The sequence below is a fragment of the Xiphias gladius genome, chromosome 17, assembly GCF_016859285.1.
Source record: "Xiphias gladius isolate SHS-SW01 ecotype Sanya breed wild chromosome 17, ASM1685928v1, whole genome shotgun sequence".
In the NCBI taxonomy this organism is placed as follows: Eukaryota; Metazoa; Chordata; class Actinopteri; order Istiophoriformes; family Xiphiidae; genus Xiphias; species Xiphias gladius.
The window spans coordinates 19,319,895-19,345,835 of NC_053416.1; the positions used below are offsets into that span (position 1 = coordinate 19,319,895).

General features: G+C 38.4%; 2 protein-coding genes across 2 annotated transcripts; one reads left to right on the forward strand and one right to left on the reverse strand.

The window, feature by feature from the left end:
* Positions 1-5,710: 5,710 nt before the first annotated feature.
* On the reverse strand, positions 5,711-20,101 carry LOC120803159 (vascular endothelial zinc finger 1-like). The gene is made up of 5 exons (XM_040151531.1): positions 20,010-20,101; positions 12,319-13,070; positions 8,738-8,807; positions 8,482-8,644; positions 5,711-8,107 (listed from the first exon to the last, which is right to left on the reverse strand). The coding sequence occupies exons 1-5, from the start codon at positions 20,040-20,042 to the stop codon at positions 7,740-7,742; spliced, it is 1,386 nt and encodes a 461-aa protein (XP_040007465.1). The 5' UTR covers positions 20,043-20,101; the 3' UTR covers positions 5,711-7,739.
* A 3,357-nt stretch (positions 20,102-23,458) lies between these two features.
* LOC120802834 (gap junction delta-2 protein-like) lies at positions 23,459-24,562 on the forward strand. Its single transcript, XM_040151004.1, has one exon. The coding sequence runs from the start codon at positions 23,459-23,461 to the stop codon at positions 24,560-24,562; it is 1,104 nt and encodes a 367-aa protein (XP_040006938.1).
* Positions 24,563-25,941: the final 1,379 nt, after the last annotated feature.

Below are 25,941 nucleotides of genomic sequence, written 5' to 3' on the forward strand. Positions count from 1 at the left end.
ACAGCACAGATTTGGTGTTGACGTGCCAGGTGGACACCAAGCCAGTTTCAGCTCTTCCTTGCTTTCAAAATCAAGTCAGAAAGTGGCAACAGTTGGGTTCAGAGTAAAGGAAGGCTTTAAAGAGATAATTCATATTGGTTGTATACAGTATGTTCACCTTTCAGAGAGCACACTCAGTCAAGCTAATGTAAAACTGGGGGGAATAAATATCCTAAATATCATACTTCAAACACATACAGGGTACTTTGTACAAACACCGAAAAAAGTGAGCTGGATGAGTGTTATTTCAAACGGAATGTTACAAAATACTTCCAGGCACTGAGCTAGAGTAGGTCTGTTGACAAGTAATACCTTGTCATTTAAGGGTGTTAATTTAAACATTTTTATTTCATACCGTATGTCTGTTCTATCGTCAATTGCATAAATGCACCGTAATGACTCTTGCAGTGTGATTATCTTTGTGACTACTCAGCGATTCAGCTAACAGATCACAAAAGGGTGAAATGTGAGCACAACAGAAGCCACTATTCTCAAACATCATCTGTTTATCTCATGTAGGGTGTATTTCATGAGTATCTCTGATGAAAAACAATTCAGTGCCTCACCGTCTGTTTCTCCTCCCCTCTGTGTTCTCCCTTTTTGCTGCAGTTCTCTCCAAGAGTTCAGTTTCCTCTTAAATGACACCTGACGATTTTTGACCTTTTATCAGTAATAAATAATGTGCATCATGCAGTCAAAAGAAAAAAAAAAAAACCCTTGCAATATATATGTATACGTATACCAAAAAAAAAAAAAAAAAAGTGGCAGGAGCAATGTACAGGTAGGCACTTGTCAGCTTGCTGACAGGACTCACAGAGCTGAGGATAGCATGATCCTTCCCCAGCCTGACAGCCACTTAAGCTGTTTAAACCGTTGTACTATTGGACAGCCCGGACACCGCACCTAGCACGGAGCTCACAGCCTCAGATTAAATTAGACATGTGGACAATCTGATTGCATCGTCTTTGGTGGCCGGGATTTTCCAGCAGCCAGCCTTTCAGGTCTGGGGACGTTGAGCCCCGACAGGATCATTTAAGACTCACAGCCTTTGCCTCACATTCTGCCCTTGAAGACCGCAGCACTGATAACAGCAGGCTTGGCTCATTGCACTATTTGGATACCCATTTTTGATGCAGGTCTATCCATTGCATAATACAGATAAATACAACAATTAGAAATGTGTGCAGCTAAGTCTACATGTGTATACGATTTGCCGTACCCAGAGTGCACATTTACTCTATATTGTGCAATGCAAATCTATATATACTTCCACATAGACTACACATATGTTAATTTACAAATATAATGAAAAGTAACACTCAGCTGACTGCAGAATTAGGGATCCATGTAGACAGATCAGGGCAAAAGGTTTTGTCAATATGAAAAAAAGTTGCCATGGAAAAAAAAACATGTATAAGTTTATGGAATTCTTCAATTACAGTTTCTTTAATTAAATCATTCATTTTTGATATAGATGCTTCTTACTTTTGTTAATTAGCCAGTTAGCTGCGTGCTGAAGCAAAGTAAACAAGTAATTCATTTACACATAAGCATTTTATATGACCTCTACAGATCACTTAAAATGGTTACTATACCATTTTTAACTACTTCAAGATTGTTAATGAATAATATTCCAAGATGTAATCATGTCAAGATGAGCATGAACATGAAGTTGTGATGCTGTGATGCAGCCCTGACATATCATCCCTGTAGTCATGCTGTTGGCTGATTCAGTGCTTGAGGGAGGGCAAACTTTTTACTAAGATTTTTCTCAATGTTTAGAACCATTTTTTTTTATTTATAAATTTTACACATTATTTATCATCATTATTTCTACATATATTTTCCTCTATTCCCACAGACACAGTGTGGGTTGTAGGAAATTATGTGTCCATATAGTTCCTGTTCCCACACGCCATAAGGGCAGAAAGTAGTCACTGTAGGTTGAGCAAGGTCCCACTTCATTACATCACTCATGATATCGTGCTACTGACCGTACAGGCCATTAGCTGTCTGCAGTCTACACCACTCAAATGTGTCCCTAAAAGCGCTGTATGTTGTGCACGTGAAAAGACTCGCAGATGTGTGGAGAGCTTGTTAGATGTATCAGCTTTGGTCATGATTAGGGCAGAAATAAAGCTTTAAATGTCCACTGGTGTTTTGATGTGGAGTGTAATCTTTTATTGTTATTTAAGCATTTAAGAGAGCACCATTAAGGTATCTTGCTATAGTATAATCAATAATAATGTTATTGTTATTTGTTTTGTTACTTGTCTGTGCACGTTAAATCATAAATCCTTGTCCATTTGATTAAGACGTGTTTTTTTTAAGTTAGACAAATCCAGTAGATAGTCCTTATTCGGCTCACATTTTTCAGTGAATGAATTCATCGTCTATTGGGTTCCCCAGCGCTATGTCAACACACACAGAAACCCACCCACAACGTTTTTACAATCTAAGATGCCATTTAGAGCTCCATAGCTCTCATTTTGAAATGTCTTTAATTTTAGAATCATGTCCATTGCCTTTTTGATATTATTACATAATATGACAGGACGTACAGGTCCTGTACTGCCCTTTCTTACAGGATGTAAGACAGGGCAGGCTTCCTTTGAACTCAAATTGAACTCTGCACTCTACAGAGTAGCCAAGTGAGTTTTTTTTCTTTTTCTTTTCAAGTACAGGGCACTCTTCCAAACTTTACTATTTTTACTGCATAAATACAGCTGGCAAACAGAGATGAAGGCAGCATAGAGGGACACAGCAGAGAAAGTACTAGTGGGCCTCAGTTCTTTACTAGAAGGAGACAATTGCTGCAGCCCTGACCTTTAGACCACATGGGGTTATATTTTAAAGCAAAGAACAAACATAGACATTGTTGGATACTTTTTTTTGTTCACCCACTTGTTTTGTTACATTTAGGAATGTCAATACCTTTAGGAGGATGTAAAAAAAAGTAGGATGTAACGTTACCACACTTTGTGTTGAAATCTAACAGAAACAATTGTCTTTGCACATTTGACGTAACTGCAAATTATTCCACCCCAGACTTTTAGGTGATCAACTCTTTAAAATGTCCACCACCAGATAATGTTCTCTCGAGTGTCTTTACATGGTATCTCAGTTGTTTCCATCAGCATCCCCGTGAAACAGGATAAGTGTTATCCAGGCAGGATAAGACTCAGACTTTGCCATTAAGTAAGTTAACTGGCTGCTATCACACATACTGTATCCTACTGTAGGAAAATGTAAATCAGTTTGCTGACTCTGGGGACCAGTTGAGATTATCCATTACAGAAGGATCAGGGGGTAGATAAAACCAGGGAGGACAAAAACGGCAGGGGAACAGTGAAGTATGCATGGACACCGCCATCTGCTGGACAACTCTGTATGGCAAAAACAGAAGGATTAAGGCAAATCGTGGCACTGGATTCTATGAAACTCTTTAAATAAACTGATTTGAATTGGAAACAGTGAAAAATAATCAACTATTAAAACAAAATAATCAATAAAACGGCACACTGTGTCACACTAACCCCTTGGAATTTTAATACTTCAACAGAACACGTTTGGCTGATGGCTTTTATGGTTGGCTAAATATCGCCTACACTAATAGTCCCCTTCAGGAGCACCTGCTCTAACCTTGCTTCGCTGTTTGGTTGGATCAGTAAACATGCAGGCAGTTGAAGAGCTCTGGTGGTTTGACCAAGCAGTGGTCAAGATGTATGATCTAAGTGACTCTGAATGTGGTATGATTGTTTGTGCCAGATGTGGTGGGCCCAACCATCTCGGGCACAGCTGCCCTCGGGGGGATTTTCATGTGCGAGCTTGTTCAGAGTTGACAAAGAACAGTTTGATTATCAGTCAGAAGCAGTTCTGTGGCTGAAAACAAATCGTCAGTGGGTGAGATCAGAGAAGAATGAGTGAACTTATTCAAAAGAACAACCCGCATGAGCACAGTGCAACAGCTGGTCTCATTTGAATGTGTGGCCTGGGATGCCGTTAGTTTATAGGCCTGAATTATTATCCCAGTCTGGCCTTGCCGACAAGCATCTATGAATGCACTCTATCTACAGTTTTTTTTCCTTTGAGCCTCATTTCATCAGGTCTCTTTCGCTTTAAGAACTGAACTTAATGTCTTTCGAAATGCATTTAAATGATAATGAATTAGAACTTGTCTCAAGATTCTGTGGTACCCTACACCCCTTCACAAGGCACCAGGAAGTCCTATGTTTGCAGTCCTATTGGTCACTCAAAAACCGCCAATGGTGGAAGTATTCAAATCCTTTACTTGGTTAAAAGTACCAGTACATTAATATAAATGTTATGTAAAATATCTTATAAGTTCTCATTCTACAAAAAAATATGCCCCGTGACTGACATATTATTTTGACATTATTTGCTTTTTTGTAATATTATCTAATCTTTGTTTTTCAAAGGGTCCACGGAGCAAAAAGGGTTGGGAACCACCAGTATAATCATTAACATTGTATTGTATTTTACAAACTATTTTTCCAATGTAAAATCTTAATCTGAAAAGTAGAAACTACAGACTACAGAGCCAAAAATGACCTATTTCAAACTGTAGAATTTACATTTTGTCACCCATTTATCAAGCATGTGTTAATGCTATGTTAACGGATTTTTTGCCTCTAGAGAGCAGAGGAACTCCAAAATAAGCTTAAGAACACACACTCCTGACATATTAATGCCTCATGTAATTGTTATAGCTCACATTTTAGTAGTTACTTAGTCTTCCAGCAGACATTGAGCAACATTGTGACCCCACTGCGGATGTGTTTCTACTTACCGGGTAAATGTAAGTCCTATATCCACACTTCTTTTGGCTCTATTTAGGTCTCTACCAAAAATACCTGGAGCTTTAGCCTGCTAGATGTTTGACTTTCTTCACCAGCTAGCTAACTTCTGTCACTAACGTTGGTTAACTGCCATTGTAGCTGTAGCCATATAGCCGTCTGCTCAAATATACAGCATTTGATTCTCTGTAAAACCAAAATATTGGGCTAAAAGAGGCTACAAAGTTTGAGTAGCAGAATTGGGTGAAAACTGAAAACAATGTTCAGCAAACAACAAGTTTCACATAATTCAGTGTTTATATTAATTGTTTAGAAAATATTTGTTTACGCAGCTGTGCAATTTCATATTACTCAGAGACACACTGGTGTTCATTCACCTCACTGAGGAAGGACCTCACTAGAAGTGAAAGACAATTTGACCGAACTTGAGCTAGTTTAAAAAATGTTAATGTCAAAGCTTTAATGCAGAAAATGCCAAAATTAAAACAACTAAAAATTTAAAACAGGTTTTTGCTAAAGGCTTATTTTCATATTGTAGTGAAATGAATGGAAACCAGGTTTTTTTTGCATGGAAAGCAACGCAAACTAAAAACTTTAAAAAAAAAAAAAGCAGAATATGCAAATATTAGTCAAAAACTGCCTATTTGATTGAGACCGATATGCAAGCTTTGAGTTAGTGTTACTCTTTTGCTCAAGTCAGCTGGTTATTTTGTGATATGAGTAGAGTTTTCTGGCTGGGTTTTTTTTAAAATAAAATATAAAATATATATGAACATATAAACAAACTAAAATTTCTGATGGTAGTGCTGTCTTTGTAATAAACAGTAGTCAATACATAAACACATTTGATAGTTTTCTTTTATTTAGACAACCCAAATAAAAGGCACATAACATTGCGCATGTTTATGTAATAATTTGACAAACATACATTTAAAAAAAATGTAGGAATGTTTGACCTTTCTGCTAATCAGAAAGCCTAGCCTCTCATATATACAAAATTATCATTGTTAATGTTCTAATACAAAAGATTTATAAAAAAGGTTATCTTATCTTTCACATCTATTGTAACTACCATATTCTTGGAACTAAAATAGTTTTGTACAAAGATATACATTCAACTGCTTTCACAAGGGTCCTGGAATTTCCAATTATTTTTTTTCCTTAAAAATAAAGAGATGTTCAATTCCACAAGAAATGTTCAGTTTATCACATTATTATTGTATCAAATTTGGCAAACAGGCTATCATAGTGTATCTACTTAAATGCATAAGAACAAAAAAAAGCTACACTAATATTTTGTTTAAAACAAAACTTGGGAAAAATGACAAACATGCATATTGCATTTTTCAGTATAAACTGAATCAACTCAAAGAGCTGCAACACTGTTGAGATAACATGGCATTCATTAAAAAATAGTTGATGTTCAACAGCTAGTGTTTGGGGTCATGCAACATCAATCTTGTCCCATTATTTTAATGGACACAAACTTGCATTTGATCAATCTCATTCAGATCTCAGCCACATAACTATGCAGCCCGAGACTGAACTAGACTTCAAAGGAAATGTAAAAAGGTACAGCATGTTTCCCCATTTTACAGGAAATGATCATTTAAATGGACGGCTGTGTTTAAAATCAATCATTCTTGGACTTCTTGTCCCTGATGGAGTCTTTTAACACCATAATGCCAAATGATTTAAAAGGAACCAAGTTCATGAGTACTGGGCTTTTATGTGCGTTTCCTGAGTGAACCTTAGCATCATCTTGGGGCTATCACAGATAAACAACAAACAAAAAAAACAAAAAACAAAAAAAAAAGTGTACAAAAAAGTCAGACAAAACTAACTAGTCACCATTATGATGACAGTAACCGCCTGAAAAAGCTTCACTACAAGGCCAGGCCGTTCCATTTTCAGCCACTAGATGGCCCTCAAGTGTAGGCTGGCTAACCAAAACACTTAAGACTTCAATTTGATCTTTGATAATACTGCTGCTCACCTGTATGTAGGATATGCTTTCAGTGCAAGACTCATTCGATTCTGACTTCATGGAAAAATGAACATTACAAATAGGCAAATAAAAACAAACCTTGTGTTTCCATACAAAAAGAAAACAAAGTACAAATATTTCATAGTCAAGAGGACAGCGATGAGATATCCACTTGAATGACAAAGGAAAAATTAAAAGGCTGACATGAAAATACATTACTATGTCAACTGTACAAGTTAGTCACTGTACCTCAAGAGCATACCTACTATCTGAGAAGAAAAAGAAAAGCTATGCACTGTGAAAAAATATTCTTCCATGCAAGTGGAAGCTGCTGTCCCTTTTACTAGACTCATTTCCTATAACATTAAATAGTGATTAGCAGGCTAAAGTTAAAAAAACAACATACAAAGTAACACCCAGAGGCGTTGGGAGAGAATTTGTAAAACATCAAAATGAGCAATTTATAGTTATTGCTTCAGTCCATTTCTCATCTCTCTCTTACAAAAGAAAAAGGTGTGTTTTCCTACAGAGTCCTCAAGGGTGCTTGAGGAATCCTCTTCTCTCATGTGTCATGATACAAACCACAGTTTCCTCATTCTAACTGACTACGCTAAGTCTTACGGCTGTCCTGATTTCAAGATAAATCCTACTTGATTTCTACTCAAGTGTCCTGCATCTCATGTCAGTCACTTAACATTAGCTGGGACGAGGCGGTGACTTGGGGAGCTCCTACGGGCCGCACAGCTCATGTAAATATTCACTTCAGGATTTGATGAAGTAAACAGGGTTCAGGGGAAGAGAGAGCTGGGCTCGAGGTGCAAATTATGAGGACAGGAGTCTCTTGTTTCACTTCATTTTCCCTTTCTTTCTGGTCAGTTCAAAGCTCTCTCTTCCTTTTACCAGGGTGGGGAAGAAGGCAAGACTTGGGACAGAAAAGGCATGCTATCAACTGGCCTCATGGCGATGTTGAGCGGACCGGCTATATTCATAGGCATGGGGGTCGTTATTGCGACCGGGTGGGCAATATTCATGGGCGCCGTGGCAGGGATGTTGACAGAGGCAATGTTGACGGGCCCGGTGATGGTGACTGGGTGCTGGAGGCTGACTGGAGATGTGATGTTGACTGTGTTGGTGCTAATGTTCATTTGTGCAGCTATGGTGACAGGGTTGTTGTTGTTGGAGTTGCCCCGGTTCATCGCCGTGGTGATGGGGGCAGAAACGGTCACAGGTGTAGCTGAGGCAGAATTGCAGACTTCATTACCCTCTAGAGACACACAAGATAAGAGTATTTAACTTTTGTTCTGCCGCATTTCAAAGTAATGGATAATAATATGAAAGGCTTAACTAACATATTGTCTCCATGATTACTGCAGCAGTTCTGTGACCCACAAAGGCTGCTTGCCAAGTAAGGAGATACCATAATGAGGCAGAGGTTTTTAATCAAAATGATCAACAAAAAAAAAACAAGTGTTTGGAAAAAGCTGTAAAAAATAAGGAAGATTATGGAGCATGAGACTTACAGATAAGATCTCGGTTAGATATGAGTGTTTATGATACAAATGATCTGTGACAAAAGATTTTTCAGGAACTATCAAATAAGTGCACATGCTATTGTTGTGATGTTAAGGTGCATTATACCTTTGTTACAGGAGTTAAAGTTGGTCTGTCCGTGAGTCTTCAAATGGCTGGTGATGTAGGCCGCACTGAGCATCTTCCCACAGATGCTACAGGTGACCTTGCCTTCATGCCTGATCATGTGGGAACGGAGTCTGTCTTTGGTGGCGAAAGCAGAGGTACAGGCCTGCAATCGCACAAGACACAGGGTCAGAGGTCAGTGGAGTAAAACAATAACAATAATAATAATAATATTAATGATGACGGTAATGACTCTTACCGTTACTTGACATTTAAACGGTCTTTCTGAGGAATGCACGTGCTTCACATGGCAGCTCAAATGGTCTGGCCTAGATTTACAAAACAAAACAATACAATGCAAAAACACATTTAATCTTTGGACAGTGATGCAGTGAGCTCTATGAGTTGTAGAATTGTAGATGAGTCAAACTACATTATGTTTTGGTTCCATACTCTCACTTCAGTACAGAATATCTAGTTGATGATGTTTTTGCTTCTAGAGAAACTTACAAGAAAAGAACTACTAAAGAGTTACAGACCTCTGCTGATCCAGATTCTTGGATTATATTCATTAATAGTGAAATTTAAATTTAATAGAGACAAATACTATGTGTTCTATTACAGATGCCTAATTAGTAAGATATTAAATTAAATCAGAGCTCATTAGCAACATTTCTTAAGTGAATATATACTTCTAAAATATTTTCTATTCTGTGTTTTTTTTCTCAAAGTAGCTTTATATTTACTTTACTTGTGATTTAACCAGTAAACACTAAATTTATGGCTTGTTCAAAAACGTATCATTTACATACATATCATTCACGATGAGTACTACGTGTAAGTGCACGAGCACACATGAAAAGTCTACAAAGTTATGTTGTAGATTCTTTCCGTGCCTTGCAAGTGCAGTATCTGAAGTAGCATACTGATGTGCTCTGTTTGGTTTGATAATGAGGGGATGGGCACAAAAAAAACATCCCTAAAGTTTTAGTCAACGGCAGTTAATTCTCCATGATCAATCGTGCGTGAATTAGTTTGACCTAGTTTCAAAATTGCACAACACTGAAACAGTATTTTTATTTATTTATTTATTTTTTGACATTGTCCACCTGACTAACAGAACACCTATCAGTAAAATGCCAGTTTGGCATTACAGTACATTAGTTATGTTTATTTTATAGCGTCCTTGGCATTACTTACAGAAATATGAGAGTTTCCAGGAATTTGGTTGGTAGTTTCTGACGAAAATCCTAGAGTGAATTTGGACAACATCTCTCTTTGAGGATTAGGACTAGACTATGTAGGCCACAATGTTAATTTAACTTCATTAATGCCATGGGGAAGGGGGGGGGTTATTGTATTTCTGACAATGGTATCCTAAAATCTGGGTGTGTACAAAAAAGCTTTGTAGTGTATTTTTCTGTTAAACTAATGGTTAAAACAGCAAACAAACATACAATCATGGATAACACATTGAATGTTGGTCTGATGTATAATTTACAGAGTTTACTGAATATGAGCAATTAGAAGAAAAGAGCTATTTGCCTGTTGACCTTTACAGTGAAACTCCAGCATTCACAAATTCGTCTTGGCACTGATCCTCCTCTGTCAGCTTGTTAATTCTAGTGAAACCGTGAGCTGAATCATGTTAGAAGTGCCATAATGGAGTGAGTAAGGGCTACCACACTGGCAGCTGCTCCCAAACCGGAAAGTTTCATGCTGCTGGATTTAAAAAAAAAAAAAACAAACGAGAAGAGTCAAGTGGAATTTTCTCAGTGGTGCCATGAACCGGAATCAAGGCTTTTTTTTGTCCCCATGACGAGGAGAGCAGACTCCAGACAGTGCTTGCCTACAGATCTGGCTGAGTGGCAGTGACTCAGTGCCCTGTTATTTAGTCCCCATTCTCACTTTCCAGTATGCTGATGAATCCCTGCCCCACGTCACTGTGTTGGACGCATGCCTGAAACTGCCATACACAGCACTGTGCTAGTGTTACAGCTTGGCCAGGGTACACTGCTGATGTTTTTGTCGAAGTTGTGTTGCAGTACAGAACTCTTCTGCTGTTATTAATATTCTTTGCTCACTCAATGCTGATTTACATACACCACAAGATATTTTGGCTCATGAAAAGATAAGGAAATGTTTTTTGTGTTGATAAATCTAAATATGAAGTCAAGAGACCCTCTTAAATAAAATATTTAGTCACTACATAGTAAATGTGTTGACCTGAACAATACCACATGGTTCACTGAATTCCCAGGGGAAAGGCTCTGACATGCTGGCGGGAACCACAAAGTGACAACTGACGCCTCCCCCTCCCTTGATAATCTACCACTGGTGCTCTTCCATGTGCGACTGTTTAAACATGTGGTTGAAGTGGTGTTGGGGGCAGTACGAGTACGAATCTAAACTGCTTAGCACAACTATTAAAACATTAAAACGCAGCCACTAGGAAGCTACTGTACATGGACAGTAGATGGCCATACAATTACCCCTTTATATGAAATGACGGTGCGACAAAATAACACAAACACCACTTGCTTAATCTTTCACATACAAGTCACGGGTTGCTACAAGTAATAGGGTTGCTATTCAGTAAAAACTTTTGGTAAAGCAGAAATTATTCACTGCCAAAAAACATTATCATGAAGAACTGCAAAAATTAAAGATGGTCATTTTAAAGTATTTAAGGTTACACTTAAGTGTAGTGAGCAATGTTTTTTAAATTTAAAAACACTGCAAAAGCCGATTTTCGAGTACCAAGCAAATCGACAAAAATGGTATGTTCGTTACTACTTTATCATCATGATGTTTCAAAATTCCATGTACACAAGTCAAGACTTCTCTCTTTAACCCTGAAATGCAATCATCAGAGGGTGAAATTACTCTGTCTCCACTTGCATAAGAATAAATTAGATCTCAGAATCATACTTCCTGTTTACAGTAGTTTTGTTACTTGTTAATTGAAAGCATATGAATAAACTGGAGTTTTTTATTCATATGCTTTCAATTATTTTCTCACCAATTTAGTATATGCTACTGCCACTAATCCCATTCCCTACCAAACACCAAGATTTGCAAGCCATCTCCTTTTGCTACTGAGCATAACAGGCAAAGGTTCACAGGCCTAGCCGACCTCAATTAAGACACATCCCAAACAAACCAGTGGTTATTGCAGCGATGAGGACACGATACCCAGCTTGACCCCACTGGAGAAGACTTCCTGTCATGTTTGTGGGCCTGTCTCAAGGAGCAGATTTACTGAATTAGTTGGATAGGTCTGGTCTAAGGGGGAACATAACAACTTATTCAAACACCTTAACAGCTATATGAGAAATGTACAAAGACATTTGAAACGTTTAATGTTATATCCCCATGAAATCTGTTGCCAGCACTTAACAGCCATCCATTGCTCAGGGTTTGCCAGTCTGAATCACTATGACAAGTCTGTCTGGTAGCATTAAAAACAAAAACAAAAAACAAACTTCACATCAGAGAAACTAAATGGTGAAAATTCATTTAACCTTTCCCCCTATATTTTGTACTAACTGTTCAAATTGTTGAAGGTATTAGAGAGCTAATGAATAATTAGGTTGTGGAAAAATACATTATGGTGTAAAATTTCTTACTATTGTCACTGTTAAAAACTCAATTTTTTAAACATTTTGTTCAGGCTTATTCCCATTTCAAGTGTTTTCTTGTCAATTTTATAACCTAAAGAAATACTGTAGGTGTCCATTGTTTCAATTTAAGAAATGCTACCTATTTCACTCTGTCAGTCTCAATGTTTTAGGCTCTTTAGCCATTACTGGGCCACTTTCCTCACAAATGTGATCTTACCTGGAAAAGCCTTTCCCACACACAGAACATACATAGGGCTTGTGGACTCCACCATCATGAGAGCGAACATGGTAGGTCATTCGGTCCTTCCTTTTAAAGCGTTGCTGGCAGATGGGGCACTCAAAAGGCTTCTCATCTGAATGGGACAGCTTGTGGCGATTCAGGTGGTAGACGTCACGGAATGCCTTGCCACACATCTCACACCCATGGTTTTTCTTGACAGGTTTGGCGGGTTTCTTGATGACATTTTGCTGTGGCACATTGCCCATTGCAGACGATGTCATGATACTTGTGCCTGAGGAAACAGAGGTGGTTGCTGTAGATAGGATCCCTGCTACCGTGGAGATGTAGGAAGGGTTGCCATTGTTCTCTCGTGGCATGGTAGAGATCATGGGTACCATGGTGGGGGCTGTTTGGGCTGTCTTCTTTGGCCGTGACACCATTTTGATACCAGTATGGCTGGACTCGTGACGTCGCAGGTGGTAGCTGTCACGGAAAGCCTTGTTGCAGTAGCCGCAGATGAAAGGTGTTTTGCCTTTGTGTTCTTTCTTTATCACAGGCACTGGTGGCCGTGCACCTCCTCCGGTGGCCACATTATCTTTGAGGAGATCGGCAGCACTGGTGGGTGGCTTCTGGTCTATTTGGATGGGCAAGACAGGCTTTTGGTCAACTTGTTCAGCTCCTGCATTAAGAAGTGGCAGCAGGCTGTTCTGCGCCACCTGGTGCTGGTGGTGGAGGGCTTCATTGGCCTGCTGATGAAACAAACAAACACATACAGAGATAAATTTTTGGCTGAGCCACGATACACTCCAGACATTTGTTGCTAAAAATTAATATGAGCTCTAAAGCACCACAAAGCTAATGACACTGAAGGATGATTATTTTTTTAACCACAAAACTGAGCATTGTATATTATATACGCTTTTATATACTAATATATACTTCAGTAATGGAATTATAGTCGTAAAGAAATAGGAATCCACCCATGCATCACTACTTTCAAGACACTGCATGAGAATTACCACAATATACCAAGTATTACTGATAGTTGAACCACCACTGGAAGTTTGTCAGGAGTCAGCTTTGACAAGTCCTTGACAACAAGGGTAAGATAGCTAAGATGTTACAGAATACAAAATGTGTGCTAGATTTGTCATTAATGAGGCTGGAGCAGCATGTCTGTAATGCTAAATAATCTGAATATATACTGGATGAAAAATGATTGTATCATGCTGGTGATGATTCCTCATGTGACTGAAAAGCAAGCATACCAATTTAGAGGCATAGCAGAGTCTAGTTAAACCGCCAAGAAGGCTCTGAAGAGCAGGCCATTTGCTCAGCTACAGAGCTCAGTTAGGGGATATGTTGAAGCTAAATTGTGGGTCAGTAAAGGAGTGAAGTGTAAGCACACGCACACACACACACACACACACACACACACACACACACACACACACACACACACACAATAGAAGAACCCACTGAATTAAAAAAACAAAAAACAAACAAAAGTGGCACAACTGCTTACTCGCTATTTGGCCTCCTACATTGTGTTATTGGGGTTTTGTCTGATGCAAATCATTGCCCACTACTGCCCCAACAGAAATGGGATGAAGTGGGCTGAGTGCAATGAGCAGCAGCAACAACCAGGTGCTAAGTTGGGTTTCACTCAATTAAGTAATCAAATCTCCCAACTGAGGAGGGCAGACAAAATTTGCATGTCTTGCCAAAGCTGTGACCTAAAACAAGATCAATCTTTCCAAGAGAGACTGCTGAAATAATAAGGCAGCTCCTGCTAAAAATGAAAGCACATTTTGTTCGGGCATGTTTTTCACTAAGGAAGAAGGTTAATGACAGCCTACAGTGGAACACTCAAATACGGTTTATCCCTACCAATCAACTCTAAGGCAGTTGCCTAATTATCTTATTTTAAAGCTGAGTTTTGGGAAAAACAAAACAGCACAATGTATCACAGAGATAAAATACGCCTGACAACTGTGTACTATACACCTTCAAATGTACCATTTTCTACACTATAGCTACCTCTCAAGCAAAAATAATTATGTCTTTTACTGTAAGGCAGTCACAAGCAATTTATATCATTACAGTTTGTCAGCATAGGTTGGTTATGTTCTAACTAAGGCTAAAACAGTCTAAAATGTTAAGATCAACATTTTAACTAGTAAACAGCTCAGATCAGTTTTTAATGACCCCCCCCCCCCCAAAGAGAAGCAAATACACAATTAGCAGGGATGGATGTTAATGGTAATTCGGTGATATCTATTCATTCAGATTCCTCTGTGGATCTATGGTTTTATTTTACCCGACTATGTCTGTTTAAGTTGCTTGGGGTAATTCTGCTGTCAGCTCTCTGGTAAAGACAGTAGTTTTGTTAAAATCATACCTAAACATAAAAACTGTTTCATAGTTAACACTGTTCTTTCAGTAAACGGGCACATTCATAACTCTGTTGTCAACCACCAGCAAGAAAGGGCAAGGTGAAATACTTGACCTTTCCCTTTGAGGTTCAATCATCCATCGAAGAAAGGCCAGCCAAGAAAGGAGTTGCAAAGGAGGAGGCAGGGGATAGAAAAGAAAAATGAACCACACAATGTCCTCCTTATGTCATCTAGCCTATTGTGAAAGACACAAATCTGAGCAGTGATGCACTTGGGCCTCAGCAGGGGATCTTTGTATGCTCATCTTCATTGATTTGGCTCATCTATTCATGAGACAAGGACATTGTTTATCCACACACTACTCAGCTAAACTTGCCGTCATTCCCTCATACACAGTGGGACCTGGGAACTTGTGGAGAATGCCACCAAGCCCACCCGTCCATTTGTCCAAGCACCTGCTCACACTTGCCACCTTCCAGGATTAGTCATCATCATGCCAATGCTAACCCGTCCACTGGCACATCAATGTGGGTTGGGGTGTGGGGGGCTTTATGTTTGGGTGGGGGGATACCAGCCGGGAACCCTCTTTGTGAAGCTTGTGAACAGCAGACATAGCCTGGCCTCTATACAGAGGTGCAGGGCCTGTAAGCTGCTGTGCTTTCATGCAGCTCTGACCATTTTGACACAAATGTGTTCTGACAACTGGGACTGCTCCCTCATAAATAACATCAAAATGGAGGGAGTGTCCTGATGGCTCCATGGGCCACTGTAGACTTGAATTGAGCTCATGGTTTGATTCAGATTATGCACTGTCTTTCTTCAGTCTTTTTTGTCACACTCTACAGCTGCTCGCCGAAATCATAATTTTTACAAACCAAACAAATTGTAATTGATAACATAAAAGGGGAAGAGGGAGATTATACTACAGGAAAAAAAACTTAAAATATTAAATCTATTTTTGTTTTATGGCCCAGTCTTCACTTTTCACAAAGTCTATGACTTTGTTGTAGGCTGTTTTTCATTGGTTTACAAGTACTGAAATCTTTGGTAAATGGTAAATGGACTGCACTTATATAGCGCGTTTCTAGTCTTATCGACCACTCAAAGCGCTTTAAACTAATTCACATTCACCCATTAACACACACACACACACACACACACACACACACACACACACACACACACACAGACACACACACACAGACACAGGGCAATTTGGGGCTCAGCATCTTGCCCAAGGACACTTCAACATATGGATCCTTTGGACTGGAGGAGCCATGGATCGAACCACCGACCTTCAGGTTAGTGGGCTACCCACTCTACCTCCTGAGTCACAGACGCCTTTTGGCTGCTACTCAGTTTGCTGAGTTGACACAAGTTCTTACAAAACATCACTTTTGTAATGTTTGTAATCCCTCTGGAATTTTTCATAGCCTGTAAAGCTATACGAATAGTGAAGGAATTCAGTGCCCTGCTTGTTGATGCTGTAGGTTACAGTTAGAAGTACTTAAATTCTGCGAGGAATGAGCAAAATGTTTTAGAGGATGTTTTGATATATGAATTGATGATATATGAATGCATCATATATGAAAATAATGTCAGGCATTTCTAAACTACTGACCATTCCACCCTTCTCCTCCAAGAAACTGAAATCAATAAGCCGAAATCTCCAAAATTGTTTGCATTTAATACAACATCCTATTGGACACAGTCCTGTCCTATAAGAGGCACTGTGTCTTACAGAACACTCAGATGGAAGGTAACTTATAAAGTACATTTGTGATGTAGCATACGTATGCTACAGACTAATTTTTTGGCATTACACCTGTGCTCATTTTGATGGACTTGAGAACGGCATATCCTCTGAACTAGGAAGACTGATTTCATACAAAATGTACATATCTGACTTACATTACAGAGATAGAGACAGGACAAAAATAAAGAAAATCATCACGCCTGCGCTCACGTGGTCCGATAAACAAAGAAGACACACCTGCAGAAATTTAAGTAAAAGGTTTTGTTTAAAACAGGTTTCTGTTTTTTGATTACTTGTGGACGTTTTTTTTAAATTTAAAATAAAAATAAAAATAGAGGGCAAAAAGGGGAAAGTACATTAGTGTTAAATAAATGACAAATGTAAAATAAAATTAAGTTAAATACTTTTTTTCTGATTTGTTATTATTAAATTATTGTATTTTATTAGATGCAAAAAATAAAAACAACATAATATTGGCATTATATATTAGCTATTGACCACCCTGCTCTCTAAATATCGCATTGGCATCAGCCATTGAAAAACCCCTTTTGGTCGACCACTACACTGTAAGCTACCTGCAAAACACCGAATGGCAGACAGAAAGAGATAGTGACTCGCTGGTGAACAAAGTTGAACATCTAGCAAGATCAAGAACCTGATATTTTTCTGAAGTTGCTGGAGAACAATCCAGAGTATAATACTGGACTCGTATTTGTTAGGTGGCCAAAGACATGGCTACAAATGAATGATAACCATACCAATATGGTGGTGGTGTATCTGTCAGCTTGACTCAATGTGTTTATGCCCCTAATGGCAAAGATGATTAATCCAATTTCACATGTAACAGAAAGACTTTTCTGATATCAAACTATCACTGCAAAATTTTGTATACATTTGGCCATTTGTTTACCATATTAAGAAACAGAACTACACCAACAAATCAACAACATGGCTTCTTAATGCAAGGTGCACCACCAACAGCTTTAAACTATGGTTATATGTCTAGCAGTGTCCTGTAAGGCCAATGCTATTAGTTTTAGATGAGTTGATCTTTTAAATATTTAACATTTTTAGTATAGTGTGTCCACCTGTTGAATGTCATTTTCTTTTAGACATTTGGAAACTTGTCAGCTAAGTTCTTTGGTAAATTAGCCAAATGCCTCTGGAATGAATGGATACTTAACATTTTTTACAGTTTTTTTCTGTAATAATAATACAGTTTCAGGGACAGCAGGATTGCATTATGACTTTATTACTGGTGTATCACTGTGCATTCAGAGCTACACTGGTCTAAAAAAAACATGATTCACAAGGGGTCTTAGCTGTAGCCTGATGAATACTTCATTTTTAATATACTCACGTTTATAAACAATAGGATGTACAGCTGTATCTATGGCAATATTCAAGCTCATTTATACAACAATACTGATAATTCAAAACACCTAACAAAGCATACAAGAATATAGTAACAGTGTGAGGTGCATAATACATGCATGGCCTCTGGCTAGATGCCAGATACTACACAACAAGCCACAAAGTCCATCTGCCTTTTTCATCAGGAGGAAATAGTCCTCAAAAATGCAAGTAAGCGATCAGTCTCTGACAGCAGAGCAAAATATTACAAATGCCACAAAAAACATGATGCATCCCTCAAGGCTTTGATACATAACTTTGTTAAATCCTACAGTGTACTATTCATATTCTTTCCAACTCTTGGTCTCCTCCCACTCAGCAGTAAAAGTATTAACACTGAACCATTAATGTTAAGTTTTATCCACTTTTAAGAAGCATCTTAAATGAGAAATATTATAGTTCTCTAACATGAGACATTCAAGTAATCTGATTTTCGCCTTAGCCTCCCCTCCACAATTTTCCATCACTGTTGTATCTCAGCACCAGTTTTACACAGTTTTGTTAATATGATTACTTGATCAATGATCAGTACAGAAGATAGCAAGAGATCCAAAAGTAGACACCCTTCTCATAAGACTGTACATATTTGTCATAATATATCATTGGCTGGCACTAGCAAGGAACTCAAGAAAGGTAATGCCATCAAGAACCCTGCACCTGACCCTGCTCCTCAATTACATACAGTCAACTCATATGAAGCTGCAGTGAAACAATAAACTTAGCAACCAGCAACTATGTCGTGAACGTTTGAATATGTAGATATGATAGTTTAAAAAAAAAATAGTGTTTTGTGAATTATGCCCAACTGCTGCAAAGTTAACCGAGGAAGTTTTAACTATATGTAGTTTGTCACATCCCCTAAAACATACTGGGCATAACTTCATTGAGTATAGACAGTAAAATCCCATTTAAGACTTGGATATACACCTGAGACAGTAGAGTGGCGATATATTTGAGAAAAGGCTTCATATCTTGATTAAAAGCTGACAAAATCACAGCATGAAAATAAAACAATCGAAACCGCGGCAAAACATTTTATGATTTGAAATATACCCTCCACATAGTATATCCCGGTCTTGTATTTGACATGATCACACTGGGCTTAATTCTGTTATCCTAAGTAAGGCCATGGGAATAAAATATTTCCCTCATGTGACTGAACAATAGCCTTCCATCTTAGTACACACAGAAAACCGTGGCAGATATCACTCAACAGCAACACCCTCTTTCTGGCTGAAAAAGGATTTATGAATTGCGTAATGTCGTTGCTAATTTCAAATCTGCCTCTTCGCTGCTAGTGTTAGCTGATGATATGTGCATAGTTTGAATTCCTTTCTAGCGCGGTCACCGGAACAGCTAGTTAATAAACAGAGCTGTGCCCTGCTTGTTATCAAGTCATGTAACGTTAGTTCTGCAAGCTCATTAAGGCAGCCTCGCCCAAATTAAGCTAAATTAACTAGCGAGTTTGATGAAGGCAGCCTAAACATCGTTAGCTAACTTGGCTAGTTACTGTCGAACCGGCTGAGGAAAGCGGAAAGTTCACCGCGGACTTGCGAACCGTTGTTAGTAAATCTCAGCAGCTGATAACCTAAGTATACACTTATTCAAGCTTTACTAACATCAACCACTTTAGAATCAAAATTATCGGTGGTATCAACCACGTTACAATGAAAATCTTCGCCGGCGTTACATCTCATTATCCAACAGCGTCCGATCAAAGGGAAAAAAACAGGTCTGTCTCGGTTGTAACGGTGCAGTGGCGTCTCCAGCTTTAACGTTACTTCAAATGATCTAGCATATTTTGCTGGCTGCGACTTGGAAAACAAACTTAAATATTGCAATGGCTGTTGAGATGTCGTATATCCATAATCTAAATATCCGTATAATATACAAACAAGCCACGATTTTCAAACACTCGTTCAGAAGAATTGATTTTTTGTTCTAGCGTCATTCCCAAGCCTCACAGCTGGATGCCTGGATTCATATACCATTGTTTTGCTTGGTTACTTGATCTTGGCGTTACTCGTTTAAAAACTAGTTTTACCGCTAACATAGCCAGTGCTTGCGTTTTTAAAGGTTGTTTAACGAGGTTTCCCAGTTTCCCTCCTAAAGAGTCAACTTACTTGAAAAAGAAATGTACTCCAGCTCGGCTCCATTTCCACACTTACTAATTCTGTAGGAAACCTGGTAGAAGCCTACAACAAAGCAACCAAACATGGCAGCTGAAACAACTTCCGGTAACTTCGAGGGCTGAACCACTTTACGCACAACTAAGGGGTGGAGGGGGGTTAAATTTAGTTTTCTAAAAAGAGTCAGTGTAATCTTTTATGCGGCTCCTAAAACAGAGCTATATAAAGGAAGGCTGTTAACTCAATTTGTTTTCTGAAGTATATTTGCAAGAGATTATCTGAATCGCTGCTCTCCTATCACGGAACTAAATTGATATAGTTGGATTTCGGAACATCCCTTTGGAAGATTTTTCGCTGAGTCTGCGACGGGCATTTATTATAGTCGCCTACCGTAGCATGCGGTGGGGTTACGATTGTGTTTCAGTCACACTCCGTTCCTTTTTCAATAAGAAAACGTTGAAATTGAAAAGCGGCTTGCCGTGCATTACAAAAATCTAGCCTTTCTCCTTTCCCATAGCAGTGTGTCAGTTTAAACGGAGAGGGGGAATAGCCCGCGTTCGTAGCAGTTTCTTTTCCTTCATTGGCTGGGAATGAATGAAAACGTCAGAGCCCAGCTCCAATGGACCAAAATAACATACATTCAGTCTGAGCCTGTGCGGCGAATACACCACTTACAATATATATATACGGGTTAAAAATCTTCTCTCAGGTGCATTTACCCCAGTAAATCTCCACAGGGGATGAATGAGCCTCACGCCCTTGTTTGTCAGGTGACACTTTAATACACTGTATGAATAGGTTGTTTCTAATGTTGTTTATGAGCTGTTTATTTAGATCATTGCCACCCTAGAGCTATAAAATGTTGAGGCTGCTGATTTGTTAGAAGTACAAGTTGAACGTGTGGGGAAAAAAAAAATACATTTTCAACTTAACTTTGAGTACTTTGAAAATGGAGATTGATACTTTTTATGTGTTTCAACAATATATAACCCATATCCTTTCAGCATTCTTTCTACTCATGGATTTATTCATGATTCCTCTCAGGACCAAATGCACTTTTGTCCTTTACTGTATGACTAATGATTAACTTACAGGTAGGGGAGTCAAACCATCAGAAGAATGGTAACTGACATGCTGAAGGGAAATGCACACAGCTGCCTTGTGTTATCCTGATGTTTTGCATCTGTCTCGAAGGTGTTTCACACATTGGACTTTAGACATTTGTTAAAAATAAAATATCGTGACATATTCCTGTGATTATCATTGAATAAATGCTGTCTCTGTTGGAGCAGCTAAGTCTCTCTAAATGCAGGAATACAATATTTGGAATATTGTATAGAAGTACAACAAAGAAGTACAGCGCTTCTGGAGTTACAAGAACAGCAGGTAATGCCAGAAGACCTTCATAAGCACTAAGGGCTGTCCTAGATGCTCAGTTAACTAAGACATGCACAATTGTATGCATCTTTCATTCAAACCTGGCGAAGCATGTACTGAATGTAAGATATCACTCTCCTCGCGCCTCTATTATTCCATATTTGCTGGATAATATGTTAATAAACTAAAAAAAGAAACCTTCCCATTGAGCTAATAATTAGCCTCTGAGGATACAACAGTTAGTTTCAAGGCAGCAAAAGAGTGCTGTTTAAAGCGAATTACCGATGTGACCAAAGCAACAGCGCCCAGATTGCTTGGCAGCACCAGACAGTGTACACAGTGCACATTTTGGCAAGTAGCATGTCCAACAATGTTAAATGTTGCATACTGACCAGGGGACCACTGTATCAGTAGATAAAAAGATCACTGTTATTCCATTGACAACTACAGAATTGTTATACACTATAGCATCAAAATAATTATCTGGGTACAGTTATCACTGTGTCTCAATTTAATGTAAGTAAGGCATAACTCTATTAGTTCAATTTTTCTTCTAAACTGCATGCAGCCAAAGAAAAACAAACTACTAACTGTAAATGGGATTAAAAACCTGAGCAACAAAGACTTAGATTTTATTACGCCCTCATCTGAACCAAGATTTGTCTCTCCAGCCCACACATGTAATATATCCCAGATGTGTAGAACCACCAAAAGAGCGCTTGTTAAATAATAACCCTTGGTTATTACTATTTTCAAAGAGGAATTTCCTCCTATTTTGCTTCAATGTTTCCAACTTTTTCAGTACAGACTGAGAAAAGGGATGGTTAATGTTGCCTTAGGGGCAAAGTTTATGAGTACGATTTGAAGCATATACTTTGTTGCACAACAGCAGATTAAAAATTACTGGTTATTCTTAAAACTTCATTATAGAAAGAGGAGAATTGATGTACAGTGCTGTGGGGAGTCTTCAAATTGCATTTCAAAGATCAGTAAAATGTCTCCATTAAGACCTAAGTATTCAGATCTTCTGGGAAATTGAGACTTGTATTTCAGGTCTAAAATTAAAGTGGACACAGATCCACGCATGACTCAATATTGTGCACACTCTTTCCAGTACCTTCTTTGAACTCTCTGCTTGTTAGTGAATGGCTGTTCAGTGAAGGTGCCCCCATTGTACATTTCAATCTTTGTCCCACTGTACATTGAAAGCCTTTATTCACATACAGTGCAATGAACGTTTCAGTCAGAGTTAGGGAATATGTGTGGTCAGCCCATTCTAGCCCTCATACAGCTCAAAAGATACAATAACATCCAACCACTGGCTCCACCTGAAAATACAGTTATGCAGATCGCTTTCCGTCATATTTTTCCAGCTTTGGATAAGGAAGACTCAGATTCTCCAAAGGTAAGCTCCTCCAGAAAAGGAGAAGAGAGTGAACATCGTAAAAGTATATGTTTTTTGGCATCTTTTACTTTTTTAGAAGATTTTTTTCCTGATTAATTTCAAAATAAATCATTGAATTAGGAGGATAGTTTATATGTTAATTTGAGAACTAATGATAAACCCTTTAATTTGAAAGGTGTCTTACTGAATAGTGACTAAACATTTTGTGAGTATGAGAAACTGCTGGGCATTTACATCTAAAAGCATTTTCTGCTCTTATGGAATAGCATATAAAATACAAACTTGATTATAATTCATGCAGTTTATCTTTTTGAAAAATCCATGGTGAAAAATTACACCGAAGTTCATTTCAGAGTGTGACATACGAACAAGAAAAGATGAAACACCGAGAAAGCTATTTTATGGTATTTACTAAATAGTTACAAGGTATTTCTGGGTCAATATTTAAATCTAGATAATATTTGAAAGTCATACATGTCCACGTACATCTGGTTTCATGCACCTCCTTCCTTGGTGGGACTATTGGGTCATATTCAGGGCATTTTTCTTCGTAGGAGTGCAGTGTGTATGAGTAGCCACTTCGGTTTAATTATAAGTAAGTTATTGATAAAACATTGTGCCTGACTGTAAATAGTGTTTTAACTACTGTGTTTCCACAGAAATGGGAGACTGGTCCATTCTTGGCCGCTTCCTAACAGAGGTTCAAAACCATTCCACGGTCATTGGTAAGATATGGCTGACAATGCTGCTCATCTTCCGCATCTTGCTTGTGGCCCTGGTGGGGGATGCTGTCTACAGCGATGAGCAGTCCAAGTTTACCTGCAACACCCTACAGCCTGGATGCAATAATGTATGCTATGACACTTTTGCTCCTGTCTCACACTTGCGCTTTTGGGTCTTTCAGATTGTTCTTGTATCCACCCCCTCTATTTTCTACATTGTCTATGTCTTGCAAAAAATTACCAAGAATGAAAAAAAAGAGGTCAAGAAGGCTGAAGTGGTACCCAGGGCCTCACTTGCACTTGAAAGGGATAAACATAGAGAAGGAGATAAGGAATCCAGCAGTCCGTACAACACGACCTATAACAATGAGGACCAGAGCTCACAGGAAGGTGAGTGTGAGGAGAAGAGCCAGCTGGAAGAGGAAATGAGAGAGGTAGGAAAGGACCCAACCCAGCTCTCCAGCCAAGTACTACTTATCTACATCATACATGTTTTGCTGCGTTCCATTATGGAGATAATCTTCCTCATTGGGCAGTATTACCTATTTGGATTTGAAGTCCCACACCTTTTCCGCTGTGAAACCTACCCCTGTCCGAACCTAACTGACTGTTTTGTGTCTCGAGCAACAGAGAAGACCATCTTTCTCAACTTCATGTTCAGTGTCAGTCTCGGCTGCTTCATCTTGAACATTGTGGAGCTGCATTATCTAGGCTGGATATATATTTTCAGAGTACTGTTCTCTGCATGCTGCACATGTTGTAACTCAAATAGGGACCCTGTACAGGTGGAATTATACACCGACAACAACCCACTGTTGCTTGAGCTCAAACACTCCTTACGTGGCAGGGTCGTCCTGCAGACCACATCTACCATGTCCTGTGACAAGAGCAGTGGCGTCCCAGACCAGGCCCCAGCCATCTCCTTCGAGACAGACTCTACACTGGAGTGCACGTCCAAGAGAAATCCAGATGAAAAGGAACCCACCAAAACTAGACTACACAATATGGCAAAAATAGGAAGAAGCAAAAAGTCATGGCTGTAAAACTATATTTTTCTTTTGTATTATACTATATATATATATATATATATATATATATATATACACATACATATATATATATATATCTATATATATATATAGATATATATAGATATATATATTTCCACCTTTTACTGCATTTGTGTTACTCAAAATGGATTTAAATTGAAATCTTTTCAAGATGGATCACTTTAAGTAAGCTATGAAGTTAGCGATTATTAGAGGTTCTGTGATCATTCATATAATTTCAGGGAGAAACTATAGGTGATTCAACGTATTTGTTTCTAGTGTCATAGGATTTCAACTGTGTATGTGTACTTAGCATTAATAGGCAGGGATTTTTGACTGATTTGGAGACGAAATTTGTTTAACATTCTTGGTTTATCAGGTATATATTTACTGTAGAGGGAAGCACTGGTGTATAAATGTAGTGCACCATTTTATGAAATCTTTTCTGTAAATATAGTCAAACCAATGTACATTATTGGCTGTGATTCATTCATACCTCCCTACTCCTACACTTACACTATCATTACAGAAAAAACATAGGCAGGTGATGAGTTTAAACACCAGTAGCTTCATACTTAGTTGGCCTGTTAAGCAGCATTGCACAGGGACTCTGATTTGGTTTAGAATTCTCTATGGTGGTCTGATTCCCATTGTTTTGTCTTTCTTAACTGTGCTGCAAGAAGAAGTCAGTGGAGTGTAATTTGTACAGTATCTGTGCCATAGTATGATGAAAGACTTGATTTTCTCTGTTGTGGCCAGATATATCTGAAAAATCTAATTGCTATCCTGTATCGCAGTCATCTCATAATATATCAAGTCTTTGAGAGATGCTTATGTTTGATGATTGGATAATGAAACAGGCCTGATCCTCATTGCAAAAGTGAAAATTTAGAGGGCAGAACCTGGGGGATAGTAGAACCACACAAGCAAAAAAATTTAAAGAATGGCTTAACAAAATCCGATCAAATCTCTGTGAGTCCTGTCAAGGAAAACTGAGCAGCCTGGGTATCATTTACCTGTACCTGTTCCCTGCTATTCTGGTTCAAGTAAGTAAAAGCACCAGGAGGGGTCACTGCTGTCCAGATTACACTGGTGCTGCCTTAAACTGCTGTTGGAAATATTAGAATTTAGAGCCGTTTAAACATTGATGGCCCAAATACGATTGCACAAGTCCACATATGACATTTAGAGATGGATTACATGTTACTTTTTGGTATTGAATTAACAACTTTTTGCCAGTGAAGAAATAGCTTACTTCACTTTAGAGTCTAATTATAGGCGCTATTATACACATGTATTAAATATATAACTAAACGTTTTTTGAAGTCATTAATTTATATCAATTTTATTCTTCTGCTGCAGGACTGAGTATT

Excerpts from the sequence above, each read along its gene's own strand:
- LOC120803159 (XM_040151531.1), bottom strand. The coding sequence starts at position 20,042 with ATGGAGCCGAGCTGGAGTACATTTCTTTTTCAA. Across the intron at positions 13,071-20,009 it reads GGAGTACATTTCTTTTTCAA|CAGGCCAATGAAGCCCTCCA; the intron begins GTAAGTTGACTC and ends TTGTTTCATCAG. Across the intron at positions 8,108-8,481 it reads CTTTAACTCCTGTAACAAAG|AGGGTAATGAAGTCTGCAAT; the intron begins GTATAATGCACC and ends GTGTGTCTCTAG.
- LOC120802834 (XM_040151004.1), top strand. The coding sequence starts at position 23,459 with ATGGGAGACTGGTCCATTCTTGGCCGCTTCCTAACAGAGGTTCAAAAC.